The following is a 15,465-nucleotide window of genomic DNA, read 5'->3' as shown; positions in this document are numbered from 1 at the left end:
ATTGATAATTCGCAATACATAACTTTATCTTCCATGATTATGAAGCACAATATCTCTTTAATTAGTGAGAGGAAATCCTCAAGTTAAGACGTTAGAGAGTTAAGTTTAAATAGCTAAACTCAAAAAGTGTCAGTGTCTCACATTAGGTATAATATAGCTATATACATCGTTGTGGCAATATGAGAAAATGGAGGCAACTCCCCGATCTAACCAATCGAAGTTCCAGCAGATATGGACGACAAAAACTAGGGTTCTGACAACACTATCCATTTTTGACATAGATCTCTAATTCCGATGAGTTTTGGTTGGTTTTTCGATCGGAGTTAGCAAACCTCTGATTTTCAGATTTTCTCCGGCGAGATCTTAAAGAAGCGTATACAGTTTCCAGCTTTTTTCATACAGAGAGATATTTTCCGGCAAAACAGAATTTATTATAAGCGTGTCATCTGACAAAGAAATAGTTCTGCTTCTACTAATATAAACTGGCCAACAATGTTCACCTCTTAACTCTTTAAAACAAAAAACAAAAAGAAAAGAAAAAGGAGAGTAAGATCAGGAAATCTCATCCTTTCTCACTGCTAATAACAAAATTTATTAACAAACATGAATGACTCTACTAGGTTGTGGAAGTAGCATACAAAATGTTTCATCTATAAATAAAATTGAAAATAAAACTCAAAGCTCCTAATATAGCCGGAAATGTGATTAAATATCAGCCAAAATTCCCAGTTTAGCGATAGGTGCGGTATACTGGAGTGTACATGCAGCTCTCAGCATACTTTTCAAGATCCGTAGGACGAGGGAGACGTGTTGCTAGACCTGAAAAAAGTGGTTAAGTTAAAGATTCATCATCAGCAAGTTTGAGCTAGGTGCTTAATTTGTTAAACCACTTTGGAGGACTCACCAAGTTCATATGCCTTAGCAGCTACTTCGGCCGCAATATGGGCTGATATTTTTCTGATGTTAGTGAATGATGGGTAGATCCGTCCCTTTAAATAGTCTTCCTCTGTCACCTGAGCTGCCAAAGCTTCCGCTGTTTCATGAAAGAAATGATTGAAGTCAAATTACATGCATGAAAAGACTTTTCCCTCCTTTCGCTAACATCCTACGAAATTAGCATCAATCTATAGTACATGTTAATTAACTGATAAAGAGATTACATGAGATTCTAAATCAGACTCGAAGTATACGTAATTCTTGACTTTAATATACTTACAGGCTGCCAGTAACATATCATCATGCACACGAATTGTGCCAGACATTATAATTCCCAAACCAAATCCAGGGAATATGTAGGCATTGTTGGCCTGAAAAGTTCAGCAAAAGAAGGGTAAATATCCAAATTATTACTCAAGAACAGTCAATTGCTATTGGGAAAGAGCAGCACCTGGCCAGACACAAAAGTCCGTCCCTCATACTCAAACGGGTCAAATGGGCTTCCACTAGCAAAGATTGCATGACCCTGTACGTGGCCGAAAGGGAAAGAGGTAACGCGCTCAGTAATTTGTACATAAAAAATTACCGGCTTGAGTTAGCACATTGTAGAAACCCTGAGCTATCTAAGCTTTATACTGGAATTTACCTTGCTCCATGTATACGCTTCCTCAGCAGTGCATTCAGCTTGTGATGTCGGATTAGACAAAGCCATAATGAGAGGTTTCTGGAGAACATCATTTGTGCCAAAATTAGAAACTTCATTGTATTGTAGACTATGATTCATGGAGCTTATATTGCAGTGTCTATGCATGCATATTTCATTTGTGTGTGCATGTGCATGTGTGAGAGAGGGGGAGACCTACCGGATTGAGAGAAGCCATAGTCTCCACGACTTCCTTCGTAAATGTTTTTCCAACTCCTGAAGTTCCTATTAGAACAGTTGGCTTTATTGCCTAACAAATGGAGAATAAAGTGAGATAAGGAATGTGTTTTTTGCCATCATCTATTTAAGTCACATCACGCTTCAATAGAAAGACGCAAATTTCACACCTTGACGGCATCTATAAGTTCCTTAACAGGTTCGTGATCATGAGCCCAAGGCTTTTTGAAGTGCTGAAGGGACTCCAAACGAGAACTAACCACCAGTCCCTGTAATAAATTAAAAAACTGTTTGTGGGAAAAGGAGATGCTGATACGAACATAAATGATATTCAAGCATGTAGGTAGAGATCAATTTATTGCGTGTGGCATTTTACTGGAACGTCAGATCATGATATATACCTTAGAGTCAACAAGCCAAATCTTCTTTCGAGCTTCTTCTAAAGGAACACTAGTCTGAAAGGCAAATCCAGAAATTTAGTACAGAAGATTCAAAAAAAGAAAAAATGAGAAAAAGAAGATGAAGAGTAGTTCGAACCCTTTTTGTTATCTCAAGTGCTATGAGCTCAGCAATACCAGTTCCAGCCTTCAGGAAGCAAAAGACAAGAAAGTTAAAAACAAGATTCCTAACGTTGACACATAATGTGCTCTTATTGATATTTTGATCAGTATTTTTATGACATTTACAAAATCCCCAATGTATATGGCCATTTTGTATATAGGTATCCACTTGGTCTAGTTAATCCAGGAAAAAAGTTCTTTTAGCAGATAGACTAGCACCAGTGCAGCACTAATGGCCTTAATGGACAGTATTGGCCCGCCTTTCATCTCAGGCTTTTGCCAGTAGATGGGTAGTTAGGCTTCTAGATTGCAAAGAAATGAAACAGACATTTCTGTAATTGATGGAAGTTAGTTATTATATCAATCTCCAAAGCAGAAGATAAAGTCCTAGGTCTAAATATCATGGCCAACTGAAAATGGTGAGTTGTAAAGGAAAAACATAAATTCGTGCCTAAATTTGTGCCATTAACTTAAAATGTATATGAATAAACTACTCTGAAGAAATAAGCAAGTAAAGTTAAGTAGTAAACCCTTGTTTCAACTATAAAAAAAAGAAGGCAAAAGCTAATCTAGTTGGACAGTGAGAAGGCTGAAGCTCTTGCCGGGAAATAAGGTGTCACATTACTTTCTAATTTAAGTAGAATAAAATCTGACTACTGTTCTAGTCCAAACCAATATACAGTATTAGTACATAATGAAACTCTTGAAGAGCAATTAAATAACCCAGAAAATGTGAAGGGGAAATGGTTGATGAATCTCACCTCTCCAGCACCTAAGAATAAGAAAGTATGGTCAGCCAGTGTTCCACCAAGTAGTTTTAGAGATGCGATAAGCCCGGCCAGAACCACAGATGCTGTGCCCTGTAAAATAAGTATAAGGATTATTAATCCACTCAAAAAGAAGGTAAAAGTTTCAAGTTGCCGGTCAGTCTCACAATATCTACCTGTATATCATCATTGAATACAAGATGTGTAGTGCGATACTTTGCAAGAAGATCGAATGCATTGTGGTTTGCAAAATCTTCAAACTGAAAAATTTATTAGGCAACTTTAGGACATAAATAAGTGAACCGAAGAGACAAAGTTCTTCAGATTGGTGCTTCATGATATTTGGGGAAGCAGGGAGAAGATAGCAAATGCACTAGGATATTTAAAGTTAGTGACATACCTGAATGAGGACTTTCTCTCCGTAGTTTTGCTTAACTGCAGACATAAACTCCTCCAGAAGTTCAGCATATTCCTTTAAGAGAAAAACATGAATGAAAATTCAGCTTCCGGAAAGGTAGAGTTTGACAACTGCATTAATTTCATCTGTAGTCTGACAACGCAAAGTAAAGGAATGGAAAAGATCATCAGACCTGCCCTGTAGCTCTTTTCTGCTTGAGTCCAATGTAGAACTCATTATCCAGTAACTGCTGATTATTCGTGCCAACATCAATGGTTATAGGAAGACACTGAAGATTAAAAAATAATAGTGTGAATTTCTGACACAGATTGTCTAATGAAATCAATATAATGTAGTCATAAATATCAGCCCTCATACTGATACAACAAATATTAAACATTTTAGTTGTTTGGAAGATATCATTGAAGACTGATCCATATCAAGTTTAGACAAGGAAACCACATTAAAACTTCAAGAAGATGAAATCTGTTAAGATGTTAGAACACATGATATTCTGATCCACTTGATATAGACATTAGAAGAAACAGAATTTTGTGGACATAGATGGAGATCCTCTGAGAAAACGTATTCATCTTCTTTAACATGCCAAATTTTTATTGGCTGATAGCATCCAAATTAATACAAGCTGGAAATAGCCAAAATTCCACTCAGACATGTATGAGAAAGCATAGTAAAAAGGGAAATTTGGAGGCAAGCAAATTTCAAGAAGTGTAAAGCGTTCCATCCACAAAATGCAAAAAGCACAAGGACTAATTATGAGATCAGTTTGAGATAATGATAAGTGTACAAAGAAACAAAGTTGGACTAGTGCTTACTACTGAGGGACGAACACCCCCAAGAGCAGTATAAAGAGAGAGCTTTCCAACTGGAATACCCATACCCTGAAACAATTTTGGAACTTTTGGTCAATGATGTTATCCATCTGCAACTGTGTACAAGTAAAGTAGAGATAGAACTGTCTCTCTAATTAGTTCTGTCCAGTTGTTCAAATAACACGCGATTAGGGAATAAATCCGATAACTAGACGAACTTGACAGATTTACCTGACAGCCAAGGTCACCAAGTCCTAATATCCGCTCCCCATCTGTTACAACAATGACTTGAATACTCTTCTCAGGCCAGTTTTTCAATACCTCAAGAATCTTTCCCCTGAAAGTTTCAGTAGAAAGGTAAGTACATTAACATGGAGCAGAAGAGCATTTGACGTACAATTAAAAGGAACAGAAAAAATGGATGACTACAAAGAAAGAAAGGAACAAGGGAAATTACTTTTCTTTTAAGCTGATAAAGAGACCCTGAGGACGCCTGAAAATGCTTCCGTACTTCTGGCAAGCCTCGCCAACTGTTGGGGTATATACAATTGGCAAGAGCTCCTCAACATGATCGATGAGAAGCTTGTAAAATAACCTTTCATTTCTTTCCTGCGAATTGCAAAAGCAAATTATAAGCAGAATTTTAGCAGCAGAGACACAGAATCACCGATCAGTCTGATCATAGAGTGGAATCATCATGAAATAACTTAGGTTATAGAACAGCCAAGTAACGTATTAATGGAGATTGTATTCCCTTACTCTTCCCCAGATAGTTTCTTATGCAGTCCTTGAGAAATGCCAAATTATTTAGCGTGTTCAAATTATAGATGTGGTAGTTTACAGCCTTTGCTCTAAGAGGGCATAAAAAGGGTTACACACATGATAAAATAAAAACGACAAAGAGAAAAGGACACGAATTCTGGACCCATATAGACATGCTATATTGGTAAGTCCAATAGGTAAATTGTGAGATTTTAAACGCATAGCTTACCATTATTTTTTTTTGATAGCTTACCATTGTCATAAGATTAAAAAAAAAAACTAAAGTAGATTACTTCCATAAAAACATCCTTTAAGGAGTAAATCCAAGACTTTACACCGATTGCCATGCAAACATACAAAAGATCCAATATGTAACCTCATAAAATTTAACTGACATGGAATCTAACATGTTACAGAAGAGGTAAAATTACCTGAAGATCCATCATGGCCATGTATCTTTGCAGTGGAACTTGATATTGGCGGAGATTGTGTATCAATCTCTTCTCCTGATATTTGATGAAAAAGGTTTAGCGGTCTAATTATGAGTGGAAATGGAAACAGAGAACTCAAGTTTATAAGTCAAGGATTATCGAATAACCTGAAGTTCTTAGCTTAAAACAGTAGGAGGTAGAAGGCCGCGCAGATAGTGAGCATCTCTCTCTTCTTCAGTGAAGGCAAGCCCTTTGTTGTAGTGTGGATCCCGTAACAAACTATATCCACTGAAATCAACAAAGATGATTTGTCAGGAAGGACTAGTTATCACATAAAGTTGACAATGCTCAGCCTATAACACAAACTAAATTCACAATTTTCACAACCAAACACTCATTAGTTTGTCAATCCAGCCACAAAAAGGGGTAACAAGTAAAACGCTACGCCTGGAACAGGAAAGTAACTGAATAAAATCAGATAATCCAAGGGAAATAGGATAATAACACAATTTGCAACTACTCTCCACACATTAGATCCCTTATTTTGTGATCTACAAAGACCACTAAAATTTTACATAATGAAACAAGGAGTAATACAATATTCTTTTGGGGTATTAATAAATTAACACAACAGCCCGCAAGGGTTGGATGAGTTGGTTGGGTGAGTGGTCTCCCACATGAGAGACCTGGGATCGATTCCCTCACTAGCAGCTTCCTCAGTTAGAGCCCGTCGCACCGGGTGTGCCTAGTGCAGTTTCTATCTCCTGTGTGATTTGCGAACTATTACGTAGTGAGCAGGTTAGCCAGCGCGCACCGAAGGGTAGCGGCTGCGGGTTTCCTGAAAATTTTCCAAAAAATAAATTAACACAAACCATAGCAAAATGAGTCTCTACCCAGGTAGGAGTAATGTCTGCGTACATATTACCCTCCCCAGAATCCACTTGTGGGATTAGAGGGTTTGTTGTTCATAGCAAAATGAAGCAAAAGATCATAGACAATTAAAGAAAAAATAGAAGAGATTACCTAGCAACAGAAAAAGTCCAAGGGGTGATAGGCTGATCTTCAGTAGCTCTATCCTCTCCATACGTATCCTCAACGCCACCAGCAACACCACATTTATCTTTCATATCAAGAACAGAATCACCATTTGATGAAATTTCCTTCAATGTGCTCTCCATTACTACCCGTATCTTTAATATTCCTCCTCCTCTTTGACCCAATAAAAACAACCCCAATGCCTTTCTCTGCCAATGAAACAAACTGAAACAACAATAACCCACAAAGACAACAAAAGAAAGAGTAAATAAATACCCAAGAAAACTACAAATGTTCTTTGCTTCTGCTACCAAGAACAGAACAACCCACCTTTTATAACCCAAGAAACAATGAAATTCAAAATGTTTGAATGCAACTTTTCAATGTCAAATTAAAAAATTTAAGTGTGAAACTGAAAACGCTGCTGAGTAATATAGTGTGAAAGTATTACCAAAAGAAAAAAAAGAAAGTGAGTTAGGGGAGAGTACCAGGAAATAGGGTCTGGTGAATGAGATCATTGTGAGAGAGGAATAAGTAAAATACAGGTGTTATGAGAAAGAGAAGGAGACGGAGAATTCCGCGTTGCCTTACACAAAGTGAGGACTGGAAGTAGTTGCAACAGTTACCAGTTTTGAACCTTTCTTTCTTGCCATTCTTTTCATTCCTCGCTCGCCGTTATCGGTTTATTTCTTTCCTTATAATGACATATTTGCCCCCCAAACATTTTCTGAATTTTTTTTTTCTTTTGGTGATTTTTTACTCGAAAAGAAGGGTTTTTGCAAAATAAATTTAATAAAAATGCTGAAAGTAAATACTCCATTATATATTTAGTTGGATGCTCCCAATTTTTACACGACATCAAAACTAAACTTCAATAAGCACAGCGAGCCACTAACATGTTTCGACATGACGAGCTACTTCAGGTAACTCATTTACTTATAATTGAGTTATTCCTACATTTTTTAAAAAAAAAAGAGAAAAAAAGGAAAAGAACGAGCAAAAATAGAAGACCAAAAAATGAAATTCACTTGTAGAATTTTAGAGCCGAATTATATGTGCAGGAGAATGTTAAAGAATAAATGTCTCTAAAAAGGTTTATAATAGTCTTGAGCTACTTTATCGACTTATTGTTTTATGATTTTAAATTAAATGTTCATATTTTACCATAGCTTTATCGACTTCTATATACTCTCTCCATTTCAATTAATACGAACCTATATTTTTTTAGTTCGTGCCAAAAAAAAAATAATCTATATTTGAAAAATAATTTACCGTTATCCAATAATTTGTAGTCACACAAAATATATGTGCCTCATTTTGCACCACAAGCTCAAAAGTGTTCTCTTTTTTTCTTAAATTCAATGTCGAGCTAAATAGGTTCACATAAACTGAAACAGAAGGGAGTATAAGTTTTAAATTTGTAAAATCCCACCAGCTCTGTCCCATTTTATATTGTACACTTTTCTTTATAGTTATTTCAAGAAGAATATTATATTTGTATATTTTAAAATAATTTAACTTAAAACTTTTATTTTACCCTTAAAAAATAGTAAAGCAAACTTATACTGCTAGAATTTGGGATTGATCCTTAGCTTGCCTTTTTACCTCCTCAAATCCTACATAAGAGTTGGACGTGCCCAACCTTTTACAATTTGCACAATTCCCAAAAACATTTCTAGCACCGCTATGAAGGTTGGATGGAGTCCAGAACTGAAATGTGGTTCTTTTGGACTCAAAATATTTTTTTGAATTAAAAAGAAGTTATATTTCTATATAAAACGCGGTTAATAACCACGTTTTATATAGAACGCGATAACAAACAGCGATTTATATAGTAGCTGATAAGACCTCTATATAAAGTGCGATACATTACCGCGTTTTATATAAAACGCGGCAATGAGCCGCGTTTTGTATACATAAATAATAGATCCCTTCCCCTTCACGTTTATGCCCATAATCTTCCCACTTCCCCCTTAAAACAATACAGCGGTCCCCCCATTAACGTCCCAAAAAGCTCGTGTGGACCCCACCCATTCTGATAAAAAGTAGATATTATTGGTCCGACATTCTAGTCAAGCCCTCTATTGTTGTGGGTTGCTTGTTGCGGAGTCAAATTTTCAAATCTTCAACTTTCCGAAAAAACATAAATAAATCGAGGTATTCCTATTTAGTTTATGTCCAAACTCGTATAAATAATGCATATTAATTATTTTGAATGTGTTGTATGCTATTTTGTATTTTTTTTTTGCGATTAAATTGGTATGTTATTTTTATCCGGACTAAGATATTAATGTAGTAAAAAAATATGTAAAAATTATGAAATAGTTATTATTTGTTAATAAATTACTATTACTGTTTTATATGTATTTTTGTGAATGTTTTGTGATTACAATATATTTGTTGTATTTTATCTGATTTAAGTTATTTATTTGCTTAAAGACTAGTAATGTAGTGTCTTTTAGTGTAGTAAAATGTAGTGCCTTTTAGCGTAGTTTTCCTGTAGTTTAAGTATCTCTTATACTCAAAAATACGTCAAGATAATTGATAGATCAAACACAAACTTTGTCCAATTATAGTCAATATATATTTGGTGCTACTGGGCTGCAAATATCGATCCTGGAACCCATATATAAATCTTTAATAATTAAATATTGGATAATTATAAAAATTAATTATTTAATTTACAAATAAACATATGAAATTATAAAACTAACATGTAAAATAATAAAACTAACATATACAATAAATTGGTGCTACTGGACTCCACGAACCTGGAACCCATATGTGAATATTTAATTATAAAAATTAATTATTTAAGTTACAAACTAACATATAAAATTATAATAAAACTAACACATAGAAGAATTTAAGATATCTTGGTGCTATTGGGCCTCAAATATCGAGTCTAGAACCCTTATGTGAATATTTATTTATAAAAATTAATTATTTAATTATATCTTGATGATTGAGGGTTATCACTGCTTTGCGCAATATCATTATAGCGAACGTCTTCATGCTTCACGTACATTTCCAACATTTTTATCAAATAAGTTCTCGGTATTCATCCGGAGTCCTCAAAAAATCTCTCTGAGTTTCATCATCCTCGATGTTAAACTCAGCATAAAAAGCAACCGTTGCAGAGTCACATAATGTGGATATCTTCCGGTTTTAAGATTCACCGAACGTTTGCTCAACCTCATTTTTTTTGCATAACAACGATACCAGTCTATCGTACTCCATTGTAAGTGTCAACTTAATATGACTCTGTGGAGATAAACTATAGCTCATTGAGTTATTCGCCACCACAACCTCACCCTCCCCCCTCCCCCCTCCCCAATATAATGAAACCCTTACTTTCCGCTCTTCAGACATTATGAAAAAAGCTTGAGAATTTAAGAACAAGAAAAATTTATCACGAAATTGGAGTATTTCTGAATGATTTTTCTCAAAACCCTTAACGCCTTTAAATAAGACAATGCCCAATCTGGGGGGTCACATTTTTGGAGTAAAACGCTGTTTAAAAGGGCGTTTTACATATTTGAATTATTATTATGTCAGTTAAGCGCAGAAGAGTTATTGGTGGACCGAGAAAATATGTAAAACACGGTTCATTATAGCGCTTTATATAAAACGCAGTAATAAACCGTGTTTTATGTAGTTGTCTTATCAGCTACTATATAAATCGCGGTTTGTTACCGCATTTTATGTTTTACCTTAATATCCCAAACAACCGTTAAGGTATAACCGCGTTTTATATAGAATGATAACTTTTTTTAATACCTAAAAAGGTGTTTTGAGTCCAAAAGAATCACATTTTGGTTCCGGACTAGGTTGGACACACCGAAACGTTTTACCCTTTATAATCCAAAAACTACGCCTTCTAATGCTATTCTTTGCAGTTAAGTAGAGAGTGAGGCGAGGGTACTACCGTCACGTACAAAATGAGTTACATGAAGAATATGTACAAAATGTAAAAAGGTTCGGTGTTAAATTAAGAACATGTAGGCAACGTTGGAAGTTACAAACTCTCTTTCAAATGGTTAGGAGCTAAATTAAATTCTGAACCTATCCAATATGCATGTAACGTAACTTTTCATTAGTGTGTTAGCTCTTGTCTTTAAGACTTTAACGCCTAATGTAGCAATCAATAAATGGTTCTAAACTAGAGCTTTCTTTCAACTTTCACCATCTAAAACTTTAAAAAGAAGAATCAATTACCATCATACGTCCACCAAGTAATAAATTCGGTTGGTATAATTCTCTCTCTTCGTCCATATTTTTTTCTCCTTTTGTTTGATCGACCATTGGAATATGGTTAAATTTTAGACTTTTCTTGAATTAACGTTTTAAAAAAAAAAACTTATATAAGCAACATTTCTTCAGACTTTCATAATACCCCTCAAGTGCACAATAAGTGACCATTTTACCTTTGGCACGCCCATTAAAAAAATACAAACTTTTAGAGGAAAAAATGTATTCACTACATTAACTTTAATTAATTGTTATCTTGACACATTGGAATATGTAAATAAGGAAAAATTTTGGAAAAAAAAATTAATTCCTTCTTGGTTATATAAATGGACACTTATTTTGGACCAAATAAAAGATGAAATGGTCACTTATTATGGACAGAGGGAGTAATAATCACTGGACTTGACAGGAAAAAAAAACAGGGGAAGTATACAAACATCCATTCTTAGAGCTACTATTTAGAAATTAACTAATACTTATTTTGTCCTGAAACATCGATAAAAAATCTTAATTTCAAGTCAAATCAGGATACAGTCAGATTCCTCTATAAAAATATCCTTATATAGCAAGCATTCATTATAAAAGCTAAGTTTTTCTTGGAATCGATTTTTATATTATATAATAATATATTTTTCCTATAACAGCACTTCACTATTACCAAAAAATCAGATCAACCAAAATTATTATAGAGAAGTTTAACTGTATTTATATTTAAAAATTGAAATAAAAAGTTGAAATTCTGAATATATTGACTAATTCCTAAAATAGTAAGCCCTTTTAGAACGGTTATGTGGGTCATTGCTACAAAACGCATGCAAGGAAAATCTTTGCTTTACGCATAGAAGTCCAACTAATAAAGCGGAATATTTGGCTGACAGCAAAAGCGCTGCGTTACGCGGCGTCTGCCAACGCTTTTCCTTCTTTACCAAACCCACATTTGGGCTATCATTATTGGCTATGACATTAAGAATTGTCTTTTTCAGAAAGTGTCAACTTTTTACTTTTTCGTTACCTATTAATTTAAAAGTCTACCAGCCTAATTCACTTTTTTACTTTGCTTTTCTAAATATGTTCGTGTGATATCCACATACCTCTTTAACCATCACAAGAAAATCTCTGTTTTCTATTTTAAAATAATTATTTCGATATTCTTCAAAATTAATTGCCTTTCCAATCTCCTAGTTTACTCTTGAACATGGTCAGAAATTTAGCAAATATTCCGTAATAGAGAACTAAGGATAAATAATCAATCATTACCAAATCAAATCAATTACTCAAACAAAAAATACAATACATTTTAATGTTAAAGAATGTGATTGTCATATATAGTTTTAGTTTAGTTGTACGTCAAACCATTTTTGTTCCGACAATTGAAAAATTAGAAAAATCCTATAAAGAATGTCGTAGTGATCTGAATTTTTCAAAGCAAAGGGTACAGTTTATGGCATTATATTTGTTAGCCAGGTCAACGGAAAATCACGAATTTTGAAAAGAAAAAAAAAAGCAAAGAGAGAGAAGAAGAAGAAGAAGAAAGAGGAACCAGTGTACATATGACTTTTTACTTAAAAAACAAATGAAGCAACGACTTCGTAGCACAAATAATCTGAAGTTTCTAAAGGCAAAGGGTACAAGCTGCGGTATTCATATTTGTTAGACATATCAACGGAAAATCTTGAATTTAAAAACAAAAAAATAAAAGAATACGACGAAGAATATATATATATATATATGATTTTTGACTCATAAAACCAAAGACTTGATCGTCTTGACCACAAGTTTCTAGACCAAGTTTAGATCATGTGCATTTATGTGCTTGCCTACCCATTCCAAAAATTATAAATGACGAGCATTTGGAGCATTTAAATTATGTTAGAGGATATTGGGAAGTTGAATGGGTTTATGGATAAAGTTAGGGAAAATGACTAGACAGAATATGACAATATTCTCACATGCTCTACATCCTCCAACGGCAAGAAAGAATATGGCACTACTTTAACAAAAAGTAGTACATAGTATCGGACAAAATTAAACAAATCCACTAGTATGGGCTGCTCATGGGCATTTGAGTATTCAAGAGATTCCATCTTTTATTGTTACCGGATAAATACACTACTATGTACAACACTTTTGATTCAAGAAAGTAAAACCAGAAATTTCCTTATCTCTGTGTTTTAATATGGTATCAGAGCAGTGTTCATGTTTTAGGTTTCTGCGAATTTTTTTTTATTTTTTATTTTTCATTCTCAATCTCCTTTCTTGCTCTCTTCATCATGGAATCTACCACATAGGAGACCTCTACCCTTGATTCAGGGAGTATTATTGTGATTGACTCCACTCATGCTTATTACCTTCACCCTTCCGACTCTCCGGGGATGCTCCTGGTAAATTCCATATTTGATGGAAAAGGATATGCTGGATGGAGAAGAGGAGTTCTCATTGTTTTGTCTGCTAAAAATAAAGTAGGCTTCATTGATGGAAGTTTTGTTGAACCAGCAGGCACTTCAACTCTTTCACAAGCCTGGAATTGGTGCAATGACATGGTGATTTCTTGGCTGCTCAACTCACTCTCCAAGGAGATAGCAGAGAGTGTTATTTATTCAAAGACTGCTAAGGATCTTTGGACAAAATTGGAGGACAGATTTGGCCAATGTAATGGGGCTCAACTATATCAACTACAAAAAAAGTTAAGTAATTTAACTCAAGGTTCATCAGATGTAGCAGGGTACTACACAAAAATAAAGAAAATTTGGGATGAATTAGATACCCTGAACACTTAAGTTCATTGTAGTTGTACATGCTCATGTGGTGACAAAGCTAAGTCACTCAAATCTTACCAAGAAGGAAGGCTCATTCAGTTCCTCATGGGATTGAATGAAGCTTATTCAAATGTTAAAAGTAACATCTTAATGATGTCTCCTCTCCCAACCATAAATCAAGCCTACTCACTTCTCATTCAAGAAGAAAAACAAAGGGATCATGTCACACAACACCCGGGAGAGTCTGCTTTCCTTGCCATAAACAAGTTTGGAAACCAGATACAAGGAAAGTTTGAAAGTAAGCAGAAGTGAAACAATGAGGGAAGGGGAAACAACTTGATATGCAGTTTTTGTAAGAAACCCGGGCATACAGCAAAAAAATACTATAGGATTGTGGGATTTCCTGAAGATTTTAAGTTTACCAAGTCTAAGAAATATCAAGGAGTCGCACACAGCAATGCAGCATATGCAGGATCAAAGATTCCATCAGAATCAGTCAATGTTTTTGAAGGAGGTAACAAGTCTATAACTCAGGAGCATCTCAATAAACTTTTTAACTTACTTCAACATGTCAAAGATGGTCAGAACGAGCAAAAATCTGAAGCCGTAACATCTGCCAACTGTGCTGGTAAAGCATTGCCCAACTCCAAATCTTTTTCTTATTCTTCTTCAATAAATTCCCTCACCTGGATTTTAGATTCAGGCGCATCAAAACACATGACATATGATGCATCAATCATATTTAATATAAAACCAGTAAACAGACATTTACACATTAGCTTGCCTAACTCACACAAGATAAAAATTACCCATTAGGGAAATGTCAGGGTTTTTCCAAATCTCATTCTTTCAAATGTCTTATATGTTCCAAGTTTCAGATACAATTTACTCTCTATTCAGAATTTGTATAATCAATTTAATTGTCTGCTAGTTTTCTTTTCATATGGTGTTATAATGTAGGGCCCTTCAATGAAGAGGCTTCTGGTTCTTGGTGAAGTCAAGAAAGGTCTATACATTTTGAAGTCTAGTCAGTCTAGTTCTAAGGATAGAAATCAAGGTTTTTCTCAGTTTAAGGTCAACTGTAAGCAGCCCAGTAATCCTGCAATTTCTAATTCAGTCTTTAATTCTAAGCAGCGAGTAAATGTTGCAATTTCCAATTCAGTTCCTAGTTTTCTTAAAGGGTCCACTGATGTAAGCCTTTGGCACAAGAGTTTGGGGCATATGCCTTTTCAAATATAAATAAAATTTCAGTTATTCCAAATGCTTCTTTATCTCAAATACATGATCCATGTCAAGTATGTAAGCTAGCAAGGCAAACTAAATTGTTATTTCAATCCAGTGCAATCTCCTCTACTTCTATTTTTGAGTTTATACATGTAGATACTTGGGGACCCTATAAACAAAGCACACATATGGGTATAAGTATTTTTTAACTATAGTTGGCAACTATAGTAGAGGAACTTGGACATACCTTCTTAGTACCAAAAGTAATGCCTTTACCATTCTCAAGTTTTTTTTTGGCAATGATTGAAAGACAATTCAACACAAAAGTTAGAATAGTAAGGTCGGATAATGCTTTTGAGCTAGGTTCTAGAAGCTCAACATCATATTTTTTTCTTCACAAGGGATTATCTGCCAGACAACCTGTGTGGCTACCCCTCAACAAAATGGGGTTGTAGAGAGGAAACATAGATACTTACTTGAAACATGTAGAGCCCTTCTTTTTCAGTCACATTTGCCAGTTTCCTATTGGGGAGATTGCCTTCTTATAGCCACTTTTCTTAATGGGTTTCCCTCCAAAGTTCTACATTCAAAAACACCTTATGAGAAGTTGTTTGGGAAGTTGCCTGATTATTC

At 34.7% G+C, this 15,465-nt stretch overlaps 1 protein-coding gene across 2 annotated transcripts; it reads right to left on the bottom strand.

Annotated features, from left to right (window-relative positions):
- Positions 1 to 447: 447 nt before the first annotated feature.
- LOC107832374 (NADP-dependent malic enzyme) lies at positions 448 to 6,923 on the bottom strand. Of its 2 annotated transcripts, XM_075251049.1 has the most exons (20): positions 6,590 to 6,923; positions 6,253 to 6,404; positions 5,734 to 5,854; positions 5,567 to 5,641; positions 4,831 to 4,982; positions 4,605 to 4,710; positions 4,377 to 4,442; positions 3,734 to 3,829; positions 3,544 to 3,615; positions 3,320 to 3,403; positions 3,138 to 3,236; positions 2,354 to 2,401; positions 2,218 to 2,271; positions 1,987 to 2,085; positions 1,800 to 1,889; positions 1,583 to 1,660; positions 1,388 to 1,462; positions 1,217 to 1,307; positions 905 to 1,033; positions 448 to 819 (listed from the first exon to the last, which is right to left on the bottom strand). In XM_075251049.1, the coding sequence occupies exons 4-20, from the start codon at positions 5,585 to 5,587 to the stop codon at positions 731 to 733; spliced, it is 1,449 nt and encodes a 482-aa protein (XP_075107150.1). In that variant the 5' UTR covers positions 5,588 to 5,641; positions 5,734 to 5,854; positions 6,253 to 6,404; positions 6,590 to 6,923; the 3' UTR covers positions 448 to 730. The 2 variants fall into 2 exon arrangements, with proteins under 2 accessions (XP_075107150.1, XP_016515701.1); XM_016660215.2 differs by lacking the exon at positions 6,253 to 6,404.
- Between the last annotated feature and the right edge of the window lie 8,542 nt (positions 6,924 to 15,465).

Source organism: Nicotiana tabacum, chromosome 1, assembly GCF_000715075.1.
Source record: "Nicotiana tabacum cultivar K326 chromosome 1, ASM71507v2, whole genome shotgun sequence".
NCBI classification, from domain to species: Eukaryota; Viridiplantae; Streptophyta; class Magnoliopsida; order Solanales; family Solanaceae; genus Nicotiana; species Nicotiana tabacum.
The sequence above is the reverse complement of the archived record's forward strand: the minus strand, read 5'-3'. Positions and strand labels throughout refer to the sequence as shown.

What these genes read in the sequence shown, in the direction of transcription:
- LOC107832374 (XM_075251049.1), bottom strand. Translation starts at nt 5,587, where the DNA reads ATGGCCATGATGGATCTTCAG. An exon ending in CTATGGCTTCTCTCAATCCG is followed by an intron (nt 1,661 to 1,799) that starts GTAGGTCTCCCC and finishes GATGTTCTCCAG; the next exon opens with AAACCTCTCATTATGGCTTT. An exon ending in GGACTTTTGTGTCTGGCCAG is followed by an intron (nt 1,308 to 1,387) that starts GTGCTGCTCTTT and finishes TGAACTTTTCAG; the next exon opens with GCCAACAATGCCTACATATT.